Genomic DNA, 21,551 nt, shown 5'->3' with positions numbered 1-21,551 from the left:
TTTTGTTGGGAGTTTTTTGATTAGCTTTTCAATCTCTTCTTTTGTTATGGGTCTATTTACTTGTTCTACCTGTGTTTGTGTCAGTTTAGGTTGGTAGTGTGTTTCTAGGAATTCATCCATTTCTTCTAGTTTTCCTATTTGTTTGAGTATGGTTTTTCATAGTAATCTGATACGAGTCTTTTAATGTCAGTTGGGTCTGTCGTAATGTCGCCCCTCTCATTTCTTATTTAGGTTATTTGATTCCTCTCCTGTTTTTCGTTTGTCAGTTTGGCCAGTGGTTTATCAATTTTGTTGATTTTTTCAAAAAACCAGCTTTTGGTCTTGTTAATCCTTTCAATTTTTTTTTTCTGTTTTCTATCTCATTTAGTTCAGCTCTCGTTTTTATTATTTGTTTTCTTCTGGTGCCTGTGGGTTTCATTTGTTGCTCTCTTTCTATTTGTTCAAGTTGTAGTGATAATTCTTTGATTTTGGCCCTTTCTTCTTTTTGGAAGTGTGCATTTATTGATATAAATTTGCCTCTGAGCAACGCTTTTGCTGTGTCCCAAAGGTTCTGATAGGAAGTGTTTTCATTCTCATTGGATTATCTGAATTTCTTTATTCCATCCTTAATGTCTTCTATAATCCAGTCTTTTTTCAGCAGGATATTGTTCGGTTTCCAAGTGTTTGATTTCTTTTCCCTGCTTCTCCTGTTATTGATTTCTACTTTTATGGCCTTATGATCAGAGAAGATGCTTTGTAATATTTCGATATTTTGGATTTTGCTAAGGCTTGTTTTATGACCTAATATGTGATCTATTCTAGAGAATGTTCCATGTGCAATAGAAAAGAAAGTATGCTTGGTTGCTGTTGGGTGGAGTGTTCTGTATATGTGTACGAGGTCCAGTTTGTTGATTGTGGCATTTAGATCTTCCGGGTCTTTATTGAGCTTCCTTCTGGATGTTCTGTCCTTCACCAAAAGTGGTATGTTGAAGTCTCCTACTATTATTGTGGAGCTCTCTATCTCACTTTTCAGTGCTGATAGAGTTTGTTTTATGTATCTTGCAGCCCTGTCATTGGGTGCACAAATATTTAATATGGTTATATCTTCTTGGTGTATTGTCCCTTTAATCATTATATAGTGTCCTTCCTTATCCTTTGTGATGGATTTAACTTTGAAGTCTATTTTGTCAAAAACTAATATTGCCACTCTTGCTCTTTTTTGATTGTTTTTTGCTGGATGTATTTTTTTCCATCTTTTGAGTTTTAGTGTGTTTGTGTCTCTAAGTCTAAGGTGTGTCTCTTGTAGGCAGAATAGCGACTAATCTTGTTTTTTAATCCATTCTGCCACTCTCTGTCTCTTTATTGGTGCATTTAGTCCATTTAAATTCAGGGTAAGTATGGATGGAAATGGATAGGTATGAAATTAGTGCTATCATTTTGATGTATTTTGTGTGTCGATAGTTTCTTTTTCCCACTTGATTTTATGTGCTGAGTAGATTTTCTTTATATATTGTCCTTTCCTCATATTTGTTGTTGTTGATTTTGTTTCTGCTGAGTCTGTATTTTTCCCTTGTACTTTATTTTAATGAGTAGGATAGTTTGTCTCCTTTGCGGTTACCTTATTAAAGCCAAAACCAAACCCAGTGCCATCGAGTTGATTCTGACTCATAGCGACCCTATAGAACAGATTAGAGCTGCCCCATAGAGTTTCCAAGGAGCACTGGCGGATTATTTACCTCTATTTTTCTAAATTTAAAACTAACTTTTATCTTTTTGTATCACCGTATCTTCCTCTCCATATGGAAGGTGTAAGATTACATTTCTTAGTCCCTCTTTATTATTTTAATGTTGTCTTCTTTTATATAATAACATCGCTGTGACCTGCTTTGGGCTTTTTTTTTTTTTTTTTTTTAATAATCATGCCTTTTTTTTTTTTTTTTTTCGGATCTCCCTGTCTCGGTTGACTTCTGGTTGCTCTGCCCAGTGTTCTAGTCTTGTGTTGATACCTGATATTATTGATTTTCTAACCAAAGATCTCCCTTTAGTATTTCTTGTAGTTTGGGCTTGGTTTTTACAAATGCCCTAAACTTGCATTTATCTGGAAATGTCTTAATTTCACCTCATATTTAAGAGACAGTTTTGTTGGATATATGATTCTTGGCAGGCAATTTTTTTCCTTCAATTTTTTAAATTTGTCATCCCATTGCCTTCTTGCTTCATGATTTCTGCATAGTAGTCCGAGTTTATTCTTATTGGCTCTCCTTTGTAGGTGACTTTTCGTATATCTCTCGCTGCTCTTATAATTCTCTCTTTATCTTTGGTTCTGGCAAGTTAGATTATAATACACCTTGGTTACTTTCTTTTAAGATCTATCTTATGTGGAGTTCGATAAACATCTTGAATAGATATCTTCTCACCTTTCGTGTTAACAGGGAATTTTTCTGCCAACAAATCTTCGAAAATTCTCTCTGTATTTTCTGTTATCCCTCCTTGTTCTGGTACTCCAATCACTCGTAGGTTATTTCTCTTGATAGAGTCCCATATGATTCTTAAGGTTTCTTCATTTTTTTAAATTCTTATATCTGATTTTTCTTCAAATGTATTAGTGCCAAGTGATTTATCTTCAAGTTCAGAAATTCTAGCTTCTACTTGCTCAATTCTGCTCCTCTGACTTTCTATTGAGTTGTCTACTTCTGTAATTTTATTGTTAATCTCCTGAATTTCTGATTGCTGTCCATCTATGGATTTTTCCAGCTTGTTAAACTTTTCATTATGTTCCTGAATAATCTTTCTAATTTCTTCAGTTGCTTTATCTGTGTTCCTTTGCTTGTTCTGTGTATTGTCTCATTTCCTTCCTGATGTCTTGAAGGGTTCTGTATATTAAACTTTTGTATCCTGTCTCTGCAAATTCCAGGAATGCACTTTCATGTAGCTGATCCCTAGATTCTTTGTTTTGTGGGCCCGTTGAGGTGATCATGGTCTGTTTCTTTATGTGAATCAATATCGACTGTTGGCTCCGAGCCATCTATAAGCTATTGTATTAATTTATCCTTGCTTACTGTGTTTTTTTTTTTAATTTTTTTTTTTTTTTACTGTGTAGTAGCTGCTCACTTAATTTTGTTTTGGTATACCCGTATGGATTGCTTGAGTGACCTAGATTGATTAATTTCACCTTTGGTGCTCTGGTGTCCTGCCCCAGCTGGCTAGAGCTGTTATCCGGTATATCGGCCTTGGAGTCCATTCAGTTTCTTGTATGAATTCAGCTCAGGTTTCCAGGTAGCTGATCATCAAGTGTGTGGTACAGGTTCTGTCCTACAGTCTTAGAGGGCCAGGGGTGATTGGCATATGTACCCATATCTGATTGCAACAGGGTGTCATGCTCTGAACAAGGCAGGGGGCTGAGAACCGATCCCCAAGTGTCTCTGAGGAAAATGCATCTCTGTTCCTTAGAGCATGCTGGTGGGTGGGTTCTGCAGAGGGACCATGGACACCCAATGTTTTTGATTGTAAGGACTGGGAGGTACCAGTTATCTTTGGACCCCTGTCAGGGGTGGCTGGGTGACGTGAGTGGAGGTACCTGTCCTTAGGTCCCTTATGTGGATAGGTGAGGACCTTGTTTAATAAGCAAAGCAATGTCAAATGTCAAACACCCACCTACCCACCACACAGTGAAATGGTTGGAGTTTGCTAAAAAGGTCCTATTCTCCTGAAATAGGCCCACACAGGTCCATGCAGAAGGGAAAGGTGCTCAAGGTCCACGGGTGGTTTATGCCTGGACAGGAGCTGCTTTTGTCCTGAGCTCCCCCTGTTAATGGAGCTAGCAAATTATCTTTTCCCCAAAATTTCAATTTTTTTCCTTCTCCAAGGCCAGGAGGATGGCTCTAGGTGCTCAACAGTGCCTATCTCAGGCCAACGGATTCAGTCGCTGAAGCTGGCTTGGTGGGGGGGGGTGCGGTGAAATATATGCAAGTACTTAGCTTTTGCTGAGGGCGCCATTCTCCTCAGGTTCCAGAGGTGCGAGTAGACTGTGTGGCTGGCTGCTTCTCCCTGCGGAAACTGCAGCTGAACACTAGTTCCGGCCCGCCACCACCACTGCCGCCACTCCAGAAATGGAGCCTGAGGGCTCCCGATGATTTAGGCCCCGTAACTCTTCTCCACTCCTGAATGGTCTCTTCCTCCCCCTGCCCCTCAGTTCATTGTCTAAGCTTGCCTTTGATGCTCAGGGCTTCCTCCTTGTTTTTTCGGGTCTTTGTTGTAAAGAGGGCTCGCCGAAAAAGTCTGTCTATTCTGCCAAATTGGCTCTGCTTCTGTCCTTGTGGAGTCTGGCAAGTCCCAAACCTGTGGGTTAGGTGTAGGCTTCTTCCTGGCTCTCAATCTCTGCCCAAAGGCACTCAGCTTTCTCACTCCATGGGCTGGGAAACCCACTGCACTGTCTCCTGCTGGTCTTTCCTGCCAGGTCCCTAGTGGAGCTGTTTTTAAACCCCTGAGGAAGGACTAACCGGTAGAGTTGTTGTTTTTCTCCACTGTCTTGGTCTTTTTACTCAAAGGCACAGATTTACTGTTTTTTTTGTTTCTTTGTTTCCTCTCAGGTGCAGAAGAATGCATCTTTCATATTTGGTGCAGTGAACCAGGAAAAACTGGCCAACAAAGTCAATAGCAGGGTATGAGGGTTGGAAACTACACGATAGACTGGGACTGTTACCTAGCTGATGGCTCGCAGATCCTGAATGAGCTGGTATTCTCTGTGATTCTTCTTCACCAGCAGGATGGGGGTGTTGAACTCTGAGTGACATGGTCTGAACAGTCTATGTTTCATGTATCTGAAGATGATTTTGCCCGTGCCTATAAGACTTCCACACAGATGGGGTACTGCTTAAGTCAGATAGAAACTATGCCAGGCTAGAGCTCAACCACCACAAAGGGAATGTTTTTGACACATCCCAACACCTTGTTGGCCCACGCCCGTAGCCACAGGTCCACTGCATATTTGGTGTCTGCCCCTACTGATACTTTGGAGTGGCCTTCCATGCTATAATTGGTAGGTGACTCTGTGGTAACGGCCATCTGCAATTGCCATCTGTCTCTGGCAGTATCTGCATCTGTATGATCTCTTTATCAAAAGAAATTTGTGCTTGCAGTTTGTACAAGACTTTGTATGACAAGGGAATGGGATAGTCGGGCAGGTAGATAAAATAATGTTTTAATGGCTTCCCTTGCATACAGCAGGTTAGAGGCTGGAAGCAGGGAGGGTTGTCCCTCTTACCTGAGACTACTGGGCTGACAAAGTTTTTTTCATCAGAGCTATATTTTTTTGGGTCAGGACAGAATGGATTGCTCTGGAATCCACTAGAAACCATACAGTTACCTCCCCTCCCACCTTCTTTATAACCAGAGGCTCAGGTTGTAGACTGGCCTCAAGTCCTCCTCAATCCAAGTCTTTACCTATTGGCATCATGGGCCACTGGACAACCCCATGGTCTTTGTTACCTCTGGGTAAGAATTTAGGGCACACTCTCTTCTAACCTCCTCTCTCTTTGTACTAGGAGCACTGGTCTCAGATTAATGGGGGTCAGGGCCTCCCACCTTCATCTCTCCTCAGGGACCCCCTCTTGTTGGGTTGCCAAGAGACGTGTCATTTCCCTACAAGGATGTGCCCAGGAATGCAGCCTGTCTGTTCTGATGACTGATTTTTTTTCTTTCTCTCTTCCCTGTGCTGATTGGAATATACCTGGTAGGCAAGCTCAATAAGCCATGGCAGTCCCAACTCCTCACCTCGCTCAAGTTTTTGGAGTTTTCTCCGTATATCCTGGGCACTCTGCCTGATCAAAATCGTATTCACAATGCAAGAGTTTTCAAGACTCTCAGGGTCCATGCCTGTGAACTGTCTAAATGCTTCACACATACACACATTACACACTCACACAACCTAATTCATTGCACCAATCTAATAACAGACACCTAGAGCCTTTTATACCCTCAAGAGTCAATTCCTTCCACTACTTGGGAGTCTTAAGACCTTACCTAGTAATTACCCTGTTATTTACCAAATAACCCCAAATACCTAGAGCCATTAATGCAATCAACTGTTAATTCCTCCCACTTCTTGGGACTCTTCTAAGGTCTTATGCAAGTATTTACCAAATTAACCCAGGTGTGTTTCGTGTCTCCCATGAAGTCACCGTTGAGTCCCAGGACTGCTGTAAGGTCTGCAGAGATGTCTCCTGGTGGCACCAGATGTTGGGGCCAGTCTATAGTCCAATTCACTTTTGGAACGTAACAGATGACTCCTGGCCATTTTAACAGAGATGTTGCTAGGCAGAAACTCCAGTTTCTGCTCGATGGAACTTGTGTCAGCCAATAAAGGATAGACCAAGGTGGGAGAGTAGAAAGGCATCTTCATTTCACTGTACAAGGAAGAGAAACAGTTGGTGCTGCTGCCAAGACTGCTCAGAGGGGATGAGGGGAAACATTACTTATAAGGAGTTTACTAATAGGAAGTTCATAACAAGTTACATCAGCAACATTATTAATCATACTACCCAGCTGTGATGGGGTTTACAAATAACTTTATGCCTTCAGTGTTCAGAATATGGTGGTTAAACTCCACCCAGAGGCACGGTATTACTGTATATGAGAACTAAATGTTGTCTTGAATGTCAGCATGGCGCCTAAACTCATTTCCGCCAATTTCATCTAGTTTTGGGAAGCAGTTAAGGAGATGGGAGCCAAGGTTTTAATGTAAAGCTATGGGCCATGCCAAGCAAAGGAACCAGGATTCTAATGAAAAGCTACAGGGCATGCCAAGCAAGCTACTTGAGGCAGTGGAATTTTTACTAGCCTGGGGAGCTCTGTCTTTTCGTGACCATCTTCATCTACTAACAGCTTCAGACTTTTAAAAATATTTACGTTCACATGACAATATAACATGCACCTTTGTCTTATATTCCAATGAATTATTTTTATTCAAATGTTATTGGCTACACAGGGGTTTTCATTTCATGATCCTGAACCAAGAAAATAATTTATACTCTACTAGCTTCAATAAAACCCAAGAAATTGTGAAAAGAAAATATAAATAAATAAAAATATATGGAAAATTTTGAGGAGTAACATGGAACAACTATATTCATAAGGCAAGATAAATGTATCCTTGCCACATCACAGCCCTTACTTCAATTAGAAGTACAGCACAGTGCAAACCAAAGGATTATCTCATTTTCCCTCTGATAAGTAGGGTGAACAAAAGTTAATGAAAATACAGTGCATAATAAATATTGTCCAAAGTTTAGGAAAGCCAAACCAATGAAACGGAGGTAGCAAGCTTAACTCATCAGAGAATATCCTGTTACCCAAGGAAATACAGAAAAAATAATTGAACAAACATTTAAAAATTGTTCATATAGATAAGAAAACAACCCATGAAACAGAAAAGATAATTATTAAATAAGAAGGACAAGTGGGAAAGGCATTTCAAACCTGGGAGCAACTCTGGATGACCTCAAGAAATTTATCGTAATTGGTATACGTTCTGATCTATACACCAATTAATATCAATTTCTTGGGATGATCCAGAGTTGCTCCCAGGTTTGGAATTCCTTTCCCACTTAGATCTAGGCAAAATGGGTTGATTAAAACAATGTCAGATGCAGAGCTGAACCTGCGGATTGCTAAATTGCAAGGTATGCTGACAGATTGACGTGTGAAAGTAAAGGCCTTAATAGGAAAAGAATAGGAACCCCAAGGTCTGGAATGGGGACATTTGAGCAAATTTAAATAATTAAGTACTTCAAATTATCACACTGCATTGAGACTCCTCATACCCTGGCCTGAACCCAGTACCCCCTCATGAGCTATGAAAAGGCAAGGGCTTACACAACCACAGATACAAAAACCCAAGAACTGGCTCTGCAAAGTTTATTCTAATAGTGAAAAAAAATACCAGAATCATTGTAATTCCTCTTTTGTACCTGGTACTTTTTCCCACTCCCACTCAGCATATCTAACCGCTTTGCCTGATTTTGTAGTTTCCAACACATTCTCCTGGAGCCCTGGTGGTGTACTGGTTAAGAGCTTGGCTGCTGACCAAAAGGTCAGCAGTTCAAATCCACCAGCTGCTCCTTGGAAACCCTATGCAGCAGTTCTACCCTGTCCTATAAGGTTGCTATGACTCAGAATGTACTCAATGGCAAAGGCTTTTGTTTATAGCCAAATACATAACACATTCTTTAAAAAAAAAAACGCACTGCTGTCCAGTAGATTCTGACTCCTAAGGTCCCTAGAATTGCCCCATAAGGTTTCCAAGGCTGTAAATCCTTGTGGAAGCCAACTGCCACAGCTTTCTCCCATAGAAGGGCTGGTGGGTTCGAACTGGTGACCTTTCAGTTAGCAGCCAAACGCTTTAACCACTGTGCCAATAGGACCCCAACACATTCTTCTGTACTATAAAATTTACCTAATTATTTTTTGTGATCCACTTCTTCCCTTCAAGGAAGGAAAACATTTTTACTCTTTTGTTTACTCTTTTCTTCATCAATGCATTTAGAAGAGTGACTGACACATAGAAGGAAATTTATCAATACATGCAGGTTGTATTTGTGATCATTGTAACTTATGAAGGCATACAGACAAGACTTGAAGCCCATGACTTAATTTATATGAACCATATGATGTGTCAAACTGTAGAAAAGATATTGCGTATTTTTTTCCATGTGCTACATAGGGCATATTTCACATCTTTGTTCCTCAAGCTATAAATCAAGGGATTCAACATGGGAATAACCAGGGTGTAAAATATGGAAGCCACTTTATCACCGACAAAGGAATGACTGGACATGGGCTGCACATACATAAAGATTAAAGTCCCATAGAACACGACCACCATGGTCAGGTGGGATCCACAAGTGGAGAAGGCCTTTTGCCTGCCCTCAGCTGAGTTTATCCTGAGAATGGCTACAAAAAGAATCAGATAAGAAACAAGAACTATTAGAAGGGATGAAATCAAATCAATAGCTGCTGAGATGAGAATGATCAATTCAATTTCATGTGTGTTTGAGCAGAGCAAAGATACTAAGGGGAGACAGTCACAGTAGAAAAGACTGATGACATTGTAGCCACAGAAGGATAAATTAAAAATCTTTAGAGTGACCAGAAGAGAAACAAATGTGTTGTACAGATAGGGAATTGCCACCAGCACCCAACACATCCTTTGTGACATGATGACTGTGTAGAGCAGAGGGTGACAGATGGCCACATAGCGATCATAAGACATTGCTGACAGAATGAAAAATTCACTAACGATGAACATGAGAAAGGAAGCTAGCTGTATAGCACAAAAATAATAGGAGGTTTTATTTTCATCCACAACAAAATTGACTAGCATTTTGGGTCCCACAGCTGTTGAATAACCAAGATCAGTGATAGCCAGGTGTCTGAGAAAAAAGTACATGGGAGTTTGTAGCTTGGAGTCCATCTTGGTGAGGATGCTGATGCCCAAGTTGCCCACCACTGAGATCGTATAGATGATGAGGAACAGCCCGAACGATGGAGCCTGCAGCTCTGGGCGGTCTGTGATTCCCGTCAGAATGAACTCTTTCAGCACTGTTAGATTGTGTTTGTCCATCTAGGTCTATCAGGAAACCTATTCTGGAGAGACATCAGCGTAGTCATTAGGCTTTATGTGGTACCATCTGGTAGATTTTTAGTATACAAAGGCAATATGCTAAATGGATAAGGTAAATACAAACTTTCCAAAGCAAACCCACCTCCCACAAATAAAGCATAGGTACGTAAAGACAGAGAGGCACAGGGAGACAGAAAGGGAGAGAATAGGGAGAGAAAGAGAAAGCTAACTTAGTATCAGTTGGGGAATATCTGCTCCTGAAAGAACATTTGTCAATGCCTGGGACACTTTGGATGTCACAAGTAGGAGATGGGTACTACTGGTATCTAATGGAAACCTGGGATGTTACTCAACATTCTACTATATACAGGGTAACTCCACACAATGATAAAATTTCTAGCTCAAAATATCAGTAAGGAAGAAGTTGAGAACCCCTGATATAGATATACATATAGATATAGATGTAAATGTAGATGTAGGTATAGATATAGAAAAAGACATAGGTGTAGGTGTAGGCATATGTCTATGTGGGCAGGGGGGTGGGCAGGGGTATTGCAGCCTGTTCTTGGGAATCCAGTGCTGTTGGCTGGAGAGTCTAGGAGGCACCACTTCTTTTCATATGCCTGTCATGGGTGGCTAGATGGAGTGGGTGGAGAAGCCAGCCCTCAGACCCCTTGTGTGGGTGAGTGAGGCCCATGCTTAAGAGGCAGAATGGTGTCAAATATGACAAATCTGCAGCTCCCCCTTGGCTCCTGCAGTTGACATTTGGCTTCAGGAATATGTCCTGCTTTTTATGCTAATAAGGGCATGTGGTATTGAATTGGCCCACACAGGTCTAGGCAGGATGAAGGGCGCTGCAAGTCACTGAACCCCTCAGGCCAGTGGCTGGACAAAGGGGCAGGTCCACAGGATCTGTGAGCTCCTGCCTTGAGAAGTTCAGCTACCTTTTCTAAAAAATAAATATAGGATTGATGTTACTTCCTTAAAAAAGGAGGGCTGTGAGGAGAAAATTTATTCCCCATTGTCTCCTGCTTCCTGAACTTTGTTGATGTGTGTGCTTCAGTTTGGGGGGAATTTAATTTAAGGTCAAGGAATTGGCAAATATATTAACTTTGATTTTGCTGAGCTACTGAATCGATGAGAGCCATCAGTCCCCACTACTGGACTTTTTCTTTTCTTTTTTTTTTTTCCCCCTTCTTTTTTTAAAATAAATTAAAACCTCTTTCTTAAGCTAACATTTGAGTGATGTATTTATTTATTGAGTGCTTCATTACATGCCTGGGAAAAACATTCCAAGATGATACAATGGAGAGAGGCAGAAGTACCACATGCAGTTGCAAAGGTTGAACACCATGGAATTGTAGGTTGTGGCATTCACACAGACTAAGATGAAAATATGCAGTTGAAAATATGCAATATATTAGGTGTTGTTATGGTTAATGTAAACTTCCAAGAGCTTCCCACTATAGCAATCATACACACCAAAAGGAACACCACACAACTCAGTGATACCTATCTCTCCCAAAGAAAATAAATTTGTCAAATCCACTTAGATGGGTTTTCCTTGAAGGGGCTCCTGAAAATGAGAGAGAGAGAGAAAGAGAGAGAATACTAACTGAACAGGTTGATATACAAGTTAAATATTATTGCAGTTATTATTTGAAGTAATCTGTGATTCATTAAAATATTTAATGATCCCCAGTAATCTTAATAGCTGTTGTTGTCAAGTGCCATGGAGTCGGTACTGATCACAGACCGAAGAAAACAGGGTTCACTCAGAGATGCCTTGGAAGAAAGAAAGATCTAGTTCTGAAAGGCCGCGGCCATTGAAAACTCTGTGGGGCCCAGTTCTCTGACACACGTGGGCCAGTATGGGCCAGAACTGATTCCGACTGGTTTCCTTGTCTGTTGTCTTTTATTCATATAATTACTTATATAGAGTAAAAATATTATTTAGCCACATAATAATAATATTTCAAAGATGCTTATAAGCATATAACCTCTGAAACAAATTGAGAATATTTGAAAAATAATATGAAGAAAAAGAGGAGGGAGAGACCCTAGTTTCAAGAACTAATGAAGAGTAGAATGCGCAGAGAACTGAATCAGAAATCCTATTATTTTGCATTCACTTGGCCGTTGAATGGAAAGCCTGGTGGCTTAGTAGTTAAAATCTATGGCTGCTAACCAAAAGGTCAGCCGTTCAAATCCACAAAGTGCTCTTTGGAAACCCTATGAGACAGTTCTATTCTGTCCTATAGGGTCACAATGAGTCTGTATCAACTTGGTGGCATTGGGTTTGGTTGCCATTGAATAAAGGTGGGATCCTGCAAATGTCACTGAAACATTCTGGTTATTGGTAAACCTTGGAAACAGTCTTATCTTTTTACCTGTAATGAAGCCTCTGTCTTGACCCCCACATGTGTTGCTTAACACGGCATAGTGAGAAGCATTTATGGATTGCTTTTCATCCTTGGTGATATTCCCTGAGGAGATGCCAAGCAATTTGTTGATTGTCCCTGAAGCATTTGAAAGCTTAACAAAATACCTGGGAGTTGTCTGTTAAATGTCCAGGATGACTGGTTTTCACCAGTGAGCAAGTTTTTTTTTCATACAGTGTTTATGCATATTTCTATTTATCTACTTCATACATTCTTACATTTTTCTTTTTGCTAACGTACTATTTTAACCACACAGGGATTTGGAATAAAATATTGTATCTATAAATCAGGGCTATCTATATTTCCCATTTCCTCAGTGGTCTCTTCAAATGGATGACAAAATGAAGAGCTTATATGTTTTTTTTATTACATTATTTAAAATACTTAGATAGAATAAAATAATGCACTGTGCATATGTGAGGTATCACTTCCTGTTTGCAGTTGTTATTGTTGCTGTTACTGCTATTGTTCAGGGTTTTTTGTTTCTTTCTTTGTTTTGTTTTGCTTTCTTGTTGACCTCAGGAAAAGAAATGTTACCCTTGCTTCTCATTTTATACTCAATTGACATCACCTGTCAGTTTAGGTTTTTTGCTTGTTTGTTTTATTTTCCTTTATTATATTTCTCTTTCTCTCTCTCTCTATACATATATGGAAACCCTGGTGGCGTAGTGGTTAAGTGCTACGGCTGCTAACCAAAAGGTCGGCAGTTCAAATCCACCAGGCGCTCCTTGGAAACTCTATGGGGCAGTTCTACTCTCTCCTATAGGGTCACTGTGAGTCAACATCGACTGGTCGGCAACAAGTTTAGTTATGGTTTATATACACATATATATTTCACTTGTCTTTTCTTTAATGGAATGTGATTTTTTGGTGCAATGTACAAATACCCACAGTTAGCTGAAAAGTTGGCAGTGTGAACCATCAAGCCATTACGAGCAAAAAAGACCTGGCTATCTGCACCCATAAAGATTACAGGCTAGACAACGCTGTAGGGCAGTTCTTCTCTGTCTTATAGGTTGCGATGTGTTGCAATTGACTCAAAGGCACCTAACAAAACCAAAATTCTTTAATGGTAGATATTTTGTTGTCTCCAAGACAACGTTGTCCACTTTCTTGCTTTGAACATGTTATCCGGAAACATCAGTTGCTGGAAGAGAACATCATATTTGGTGACGAAAATGGCCAACAAGAATGAGGGAAGCCCTCCATGAGATGGATTGACACAGTCACCACAGAAATGGACTCAAACATACCAATGATCGTGAGGACAGCGTAGGGCTAGGCAACATTTTGTTTTGTTTTCCATGAGGTCACCATGTGTTGGAGTCTACGCAGTGGCAGCTAACAACAATCTTTTGTAACGGGCTTTTTTCACCTCAAATCATTCTACTGAGGCCCATTCACACTTTTGTGTAAATCAGTAATGTGTTCTTTTTTATTGCTGAGTATTGTTTCATGTATGGATTTACTACAGTTTTATTAGAACTCTTATATAAGGAAGGGTGCATAAACAATTAGAGAATGTCTTCTATACAAAAATATTGTTTTCTAGAGAGAGAAGGATAACAATCTACCTGACAAAAACATGAAATTCAGAACCAATATCAATGTGGTAGAGAAAAAAAAAAAGGTAAAAACCTGGAAACTTCTGTGGCTGACCTCAATAAATTTATCTTAACTAGTATATACACTGATACAGACAAAAATGGCTGATTTGGAGAAAACAGATACCAAGCTGTTCCTGTTTAATAACTTTGTTTAGTAATTGTTTATATTCCTATTACAATAAAATAATGATAAAAATAATAACAAAGTAAACAGACTCTAAGGGCTCATATATGAAAGTAAAGGCACTGATAAAAAAAAAAAAATGAGAGAGGGATTTCAAGGTTTAGAAAGTGGACATTTGAGCAAATTCAGATGACCAAGTACTTCAAATCATCCCACCCCACTAAGCCTTCTTCCAATCAGAATTACCCACCCCAGGGCAGAGAATGAGCTCAAAACAGATGTGCTGGCACACACACACACACACACACACATACACACACACACATACACCCTTTCTACAGTTTTTTTTTTTTTTTTTTTTTCCCTACTGGGCTAGGAAAACACCAGATAGTTGGAACTCTACCTGTATCTACTGGTTTCCCTGTCCCGCTCAGCATATTCCTTTTCATTTTCTTAAAATCTATCACCCCCAGCACATTCTAATATACTGTAAAATTTCTTACTTATTATGCTTATAATTCATCTCTCTGCTGAAGAACGGCAGCATTTCTCATTGTTTTAGTTATTATCTATTTAGAGCTCTTAGTAAAGTGACGTAGAAATATATGTTGAACTTATCTTTGCTTTTGTGCTGGCTGTCCGGTCTGGAGGCACTCAGAATAAAGTTTGAAAGCCCATCAAGTAACTTATATGAATGATATGGAGGCACGCAGACAAGGTTTGAAGTTCACGATGTAGTTTATAGGAACCATATGTTATACACGGCTGTAGAAAATACGCTGCACATTTTTTTCCATGCCGTATGTAAAGCAGAGTAGATTTTTTGTAGACAAAAACAGTCTATGAGACAAAATCAGCAGTTAAAAAATGTAAACATCTGGGCATACCTATGGTTGAGGTCAATGAATTTATCTTAACTGGTGTATCCACTGACAGAGACAAAATGAGTTGATTTAGATAAAACCAGATACTGAGCTGATCCTGTTGAATATGCTAACTGTATTTTGTTACTGCTCTATTATTATTACAATATAATAATAATACTAACAAAGTAAACAGACTCTGAGTACTCAAATACGAAAGTAAAGGCACTGATGATGAAAGAGGGATTTCAAGGTTTAGAACGCAGACATTTGAGCAAATTCAGATGACTGAGTGCTTCGCATCATCCTGCAGCACTGAGCTTTCTTGCAGTTAGAATTAGACACACCAGGGCAGGGCATGGTATGACCACTACAACAGAAGGTTTGCACACACTTGTGCAAACAGGCCATGTGCACGCATACATACACACTTGCACGGACACACCCATACTTTCTACACATTTTTTTCTACTGCATGAAGAAAATACCTGAAACTTCAAACTCTTCATGTATCTACTACTCTTTCCCTATCCCAATCAGCTTATTCACTCTTCATCTTTAATTCTTTTTAAATCTATTACCTCCTACACATTCTAATATACTGTAAAATTTCTGAATTATTATGCTTATAATGCATCACTCCTGCTCAAGGAAGGCAACACATTTATTAATCTTCTTACAGCTCTCAGTAGAGTGAGTGATAGAAAGCAATATAGAAATATATGTTATCTGTGCTTTTGTGCTTGCTATCCCCTCTGGAGGCACACAGAAGAAAGTTTAAAGCCCATAATGTAATTTGTATAAATGATACGGTATAGTGAGCTTTGAGAAAATATATTGCATAATTGTCCCAAAGTCCTATGTAAGGCATATTTCACATCATTATTCCTCAAACCATAGATCAAGGGATTCAACATGGGGATCACCAGGGTGTAAAATATGGAAGCCACTTTGTCAGTGTCAAAGGAATGACTGGACTTGGGCTGCAGATACATAAAGATTAAAGTCCCATAGAACACTACCACCACAGTCAGGTGGGATCCACAGGTGGAGAAGGCCTTGTGCCTGCCCTCGGCTGAGTTCAGTCTGAGAATGGATACAATTATGAGTATGTAAGAAACAAGAACTATTAGGAGTGGTGAAATAAAATCAAAAGCTGCTAAAATAAGAATGATCAATTCAATTTCATGTGTGTTTGAGCAGAGCAAAGATAACAAGGGGAGAGTGTCACAGTAGAAATGCCTGATGACATTGTGGCCACAGAAGGATAAATTAAAAATCTTTATGGTGACTAGAAGAGAAACAAATGTGCTGTGGAGGTAGACAATTGCCATCAGCACCCAACATGTCCTTTGTGACATGATAACTGTGTAGAGCAGAGGGTTACAGATGGCCACATAGCGGTCATAGGACATTGCTGACAGAATAAAAATTTCACCATTTACGAACAAAATAAAAAAAGCTAGCTGTGTAGCACAAAAATAATAAGAGATTGTATTTTCATCAACAACAAAATTTACCAACATTTTGGGTCCCACGGCTGTTGAATAAACAAGATCAGTGATAGCCAGGTGTCTGAGAAAAAAGTACATGGGAGTTTGTAGCCTGGAGTCCATCTTGGTGAGGATGATGATGCCCAAGTTGCCCACCACTGAGATCATGTAGATGATGAGGAACAGCCCGAACAATGGAGCCTGCAGCTCAGGGCGGTCTGTGATTCCCATCAGAGTGAATTCACTCAGCACTGTTAGATTGTGCTTGTCCATCTAGTTCTACCAGAAGACCTGTTCTGGGTAGAAACATCAGCATTGTCAATAGCTTTTATGTAGTATCATCTGGTAGATTTTAAGCAATCAAAGCCACTATGAATAATATGAATCAAAACTTTTCAATTATGATGACAGTAAGTTACCTAAAAGAAATTTTCTTTACACATGTATATGTAAATTCTTCTAGTGTGACTTACTTTATATGACAGGGATATGATGATGAATACTTTGAGTAGCGTGTTATCCATTTAACTGACCCCAGCCCTTTCCTACCCCATCTTTGACTCCATGACAAAAATTGGACCATCAGCGTATCAGTCTTTTAGATTATATATCTACTAATTTTCTTAAAACACATTAATATATCTTTAATTTAAGTTCACTTAAAATATGTCCATACCTAGGGGCATTTTCAGTAAGTTGTTTGTAACAAATCAGATATATTTTCTCATGAAAATACCTAAAACAGTGAGATGAAATTTGAGCAAATTGGGAGAAAGCAAGGTCACTGTCATTGGTTTGATATAATGAAGTTTCATTTAAAAATTCCATTTGGATAAAGAGATCCTGTACTTTAAAGGAATATCAGTAAAAATCACTGTATTACTCAAGAGAATAGAGAAAAATTACACTGATGAGATATACACAGATTCTTGAATTTGCTTTTATATCCTTCCGTACATTAAGGACCTGAGGTACTTCTGCGTACTACCGTACAGCTCATAATGAGGATGGCAGTTTAACGTAAAAGCGTTAGTGGTTTGACATGATACTACAGACAATGAAAATAGCAGTACCAGCATTCACTGAGTCAGGAATAATCCAACAAACAGAAAAATACAATCATATCTTATCAAATTATAAAATGGCTCTAGGGGAAATACATTATCTCATATAAGACATTGCTTATGATGTTGTGTCCTTCTGATACCCTGCCTTGTCCCTATATACACACATTGCCTATGTCTGAAAATACTGAATTGGGTATCAGTAAATATTACAATTTGGAAATCAACTCTCTTCACTGAATGCAATATAAATCTTGTTTATTTGCAATAATGAAAGGTGGAAGAAAACAAGTACTCACTTTGATACATACTGATTTTCCTATGAGGCCAGGGAAGATAAAAGGACTTCTCCTCAGTTTTGGAGTTCTCTGGAGAGCACCGGATTATTGTTCATAGGTTACTATTTTTGTTGATTATCTACTTCTCGTTATACAAAGCCATACTCTCTGAAAAACTTACATCTTCTTTCTGCCAGATTCCACTGGATATTGAAGAACTTGGTATGAAGAACATGAGGTGTGAGGTGGAAATGTATTTGCTTCCTCATCAAGAGATTAGTAAAAATGCACATTTATGCAGTTATTTTAATATGCATTAAACATTCAATCATATCTGAGAGGGACATAAGAGTGCCTAGAGTCACTATATAATTAAGGATTTTAAAAGACATTAATGTTGGAGACTGAATATCTACAGCTGTGTAATTCTGCTACGGTATTTTTTAATACTGTATATGCTTCCTTTACTTTCATATTTCAGCTCTGTTATTCACATAATTAGGCCAACTGGGTGGTGCAAACAATGAAGCACTCAGCTACTACCTGAAAGGTTGGTGGGTCAAGCCCACTCAGAGGCACATTGGAAGAAAGAAAGCCTAATTCTGAAAGGTCACAGTCATTGAACACCCTACGGAACACAGTTCTCTGACCTGCGTGGAGTCAGAACTGACACCAGGACAACTGGTTTGGTTTTTGTTTTGTTTCATTTTATTTTTTATTCATATAATTATAAAAAGAAAAAAATTATTTAGTTATACAGTGATGTCTCAAAGATGCTCGTGAGCGTTTAGCTTCTGAAACAAAGTGAGAATATTTGAAAAAAACAATATGAAGAAAAAAGGGGAGAGATCCTAGTCTCAGGCACTACTGGAAAGTAGAATGCACCCAGAACTGAGTCTGAAATCCTGATATTTTGCAATGACTTTGCTGTTGAATAAAGGTGGGACCATGCAAGTGTCCTTGAAACCTTCTGGATATTGATCAAATATGAAAATTGCCTACCTTTTTACCTGTAAAGAAGCCTCTGTATTCTCAATGTGTTTCTTAACATGGCATGATGAGAACAATTTAAAGATTTTTTTTGCCCTTGGAGATTCTCCCTGAGGAGATGCCAAGCAATTTGATGATTGTCCCTGAAGCATTTGAAAGCTCAACAAAATACCTGGGGGTTGTCTGTTAATTGTCCAGGACCATTTGCATTCACCTATGAGAGAGTTTTTCTGCATATAGTGTGTATGCTCGTCTGTATTTATCTATTTCATATATTCTGCTTTTTACTCTGTGAAGTTTCCACTTTTATCACTCAGGGGTCTGGATTAAAGTGCTGTATCTGTAAACCAGAAATATCAATATTTCCCAGTTTTATAGTGGTATCTTCAAATGGATGACAAAATGAAGTAGAGATTAAACACTTACTTATTACATTATTTAAAAACTTAAGTGGAATAAAAATAATGCATTGCGCGTATATGAGGTATCACTTCCTTGCTTGCTGTTGCTGTTGTTGCCGTTATTGCTATTGTTCCGGTTTTTGTTTCTGTTTTTATTTTGTTTTGCTTTCTTGTTGACCTCAGGAACAGAAATGTTACCCTTCTCATTTCACACTCAATCACATCATCTGTCTGTTTCGGTTTTTTGCTTGTTTATTTTATTTTCCTTTATTATATTTCAATATTGTATGTTTTTCCATTCTGTCCAATCCTCATTCCAAAATATCGTTCTCACCTTTATAAATGTTCTGCTGTTCCTGACATAAGCTCTACTATATAAATATATCCTTGCAATGTGTGATATTTTGTGTGTAATTCTTTACTATGATTATATATTTATTGTGCTATAAAATTTTTTGCTATTTGTCACTGTAAATATTTCCGATGTATCCATTTGTGATTTTTTTCCTTATTTGCCTATGTAATTGTATGTGTATATATATATGTATATACACATATATATATTTTTTTTTCACTTGTGCTTTCATTAGTGGAAGGATCCCTGTTGGTGCAATGTTCAAAACACTCTCTGCTAACTGAAAAGTTGGCTGTTTGAGTCCCCAAGCCATTCTGGGACGAAAAGACCTGGCCATCAACACCCACAAAGATTACAACATAGACAACCATATGAGAGATTTCTACTCTATTGTATAGGTAGCTGTAAGTCAGAATTGAAGCGACAGTACCTAACAGAGCAAAAAAGGTTTATTTATTTTAATTTTATTGTGGTTTAACTGAAAGTTTACAAATGAAGTCAGTCTCTCAGGCAAAAAATTATATACACCTTGCTATGTACTCCTAGTTGCTCTCCCGCTGATGAAACAGCACACTCCTTCTCTCCGTCCTGTATTCCCCATGTCCATTCAGCCAGCTTCTGTCCCCCTCTGCCTTCTCATCTGCCTTCCAGACAGGAGCTGCCCACATAGTCTCATGTGTCTATTTGAGCCAAGAAGCTCACTCCTCACCAGTATCATTTTCTATCTTATATTACAGTCCAGACCAATCCTTGTCTGAAGAGTTGGCTTTGGGAATGGCTCAAGTCTTGGGATAACAGAAGATCTGGAGACCATGACCTCTGGGCTCCTTCTAGTCTCAGTCAGACCATTGAGTCTGGTCTTTTTATGAAAATGTGAGGCCTGCATCCCACTGCTCTCCTGCTCCATCAGGGATTCTCTGCTGATGTCCCTGTCAGGGCAGTCATCAGTTGTAGCTGGGCACCATTTAGTTCTTCTGCTCTCAGGTTGATGAAGCCTCTGATTTATGTGGCCCTTTATGTCTCTTGGGCTCATAATTACCTTGTGTCTTTGGTGATCTTCATTTTCTTTTGCTTCAGGTGGGTTGAGACCAATGATGCATATTAGATGGCCACTTGCTAGCGTTTAAGACCCCAGAGTCCACTCACCAAAGTGAGATGCAGAATGTTTTCTTAAAAGATTTTATTATGGCAGTTGACCTAGATGTCCCCTGAAACCATGGTCCCCAGGCCCCACCCCTGCTACTCTGGCCCTCAGAGCATTCGGTTTATTCAGGAAACTTCTTTGCTTTTCATTTAGTCCAGTTGTGATGACCTCCCCTGTATTTTGTGCTGTCTTTCCCTTCACCTAAAATAGTTCTTGTCTACTATCTGATTAATGAATGCCACTTTTCCTCCCTCACTCTTCACCCTTGTAACAATCAAAGAATATATCCCTCTGTGTTCAGACTATTTGAGTATTTATAACAGTGGTCTCATAAAATATTTGTCCTTTTGCAACTAATTTCACTCAGCATAATGCCTTCCAGGTTTCTCCATGTTATGAGATGTTTCACAGATTCCTCACTGTTCTTTATCAATGCATAGTATTCGATCATATAACATAATTTATTTATTCATTCATCCGTTGATGGGCACCTTGGTTGTTTCCATCTTTTTGCTATTGTAAACAGTGCTGCAATGAACATAGGTGTACATGTATCTGTTTGTGTAAATGTTCTTATTTCTCTAGGATATATTCCAAGGAGTGGGATTGCTGGATCGTATGGTAGTTCTATTTCTAGCTTTTTAAGGAAGCGCCAAATCGATTTCCAAAGTGGTTGTACCATTTTCATTCCCACCAGCAATGTATAAGTGTTCCAGTCTCTCCACAGCCTCTCCAACATTTATTATTTTATATTTTTTGGATCAATGACAGCCTTGTTGGGGTGAGATGGTATCTCATTGTAATTTGTATTTGCATTTCTCTAAGGCTAAAGGTGGTGAGCATTTCCTCAAGTATCTGTTAGCTGCCTGAATGTCTTCTTTGGTGAATTGCCCATTCATATCCTTTTCCCAGTTTTTAATTCGATTATTTGTCTATTTGTAGTTGAGTTTTTGCAGTGTCACGTAGATTTTAGAGATCAGATGCTGATTGGAAATGTCATAGCTAAAAACTTTTTCCCAGTCTGTAGGTAACCTTTTTACTCTTTTGGTGAAGTCTTTGGATGAGCATAGGTGTTTGATTTTTAGGAGCTCCCAGTTATCTACTTTCTCTTCTGCATTGTTAGTAATGTTTTGTATACTGTTCATGCCATGTATTAAGGTTTCTAGCATTGTCCCTATTTTTTCTTCCATGAT

General features: G+C 38.9%; 2 protein-coding genes across 2 annotated transcripts; both read right to left on the bottom strand.

Annotated features, from left to right (window-relative positions):
• Positions 1-3,341: 3,341 nt before the first annotated feature.
• On the bottom strand, positions 3,342-9,784 carry LOC135231651 (olfactory receptor 8K3-like). The gene has a single exon (XM_064288068.1). The coding sequence runs from the start codon at positions 9,596-9,598 to the stop codon at positions 8,651-8,653; it is 948 nt and encodes a 315-aa protein (XP_064144138.1). The 5' UTR covers positions 9,599-9,784; the 3' UTR covers positions 3,342-8,650.
• Positions 9,785-15,285: 5,501 nt separating this feature from the next.
• On the bottom strand, positions 15,286-16,666 carry LOC100664805 (olfactory receptor 8K3-like). Its single transcript, XM_003422989.3, has one exon. The coding sequence runs from the start codon at positions 16,397-16,399 to the stop codon at positions 15,380-15,382; it is 1,020 nt and encodes a 339-aa protein (XP_003423037.2). The 5' UTR covers positions 16,400-16,666; the 3' UTR covers positions 15,286-15,379.
• Positions 16,667-21,551: the final 4,885 nt, after the last annotated feature.

The sequence above is a fragment of the Loxodonta africana genome, chromosome 7 (assembly GCF_030014295.1).
Source record: "Loxodonta africana isolate mLoxAfr1 chromosome 7, mLoxAfr1.hap2, whole genome shotgun sequence".
Lineage (NCBI taxonomy): Eukaryota > Metazoa > Chordata > Mammalia > Proboscidea > Elephantidae > Loxodonta > Loxodonta africana.
Note: the sequence above shows the minus strand (reverse complement) of the source record. Positions and strands in the feature narration are given on the sequence as shown.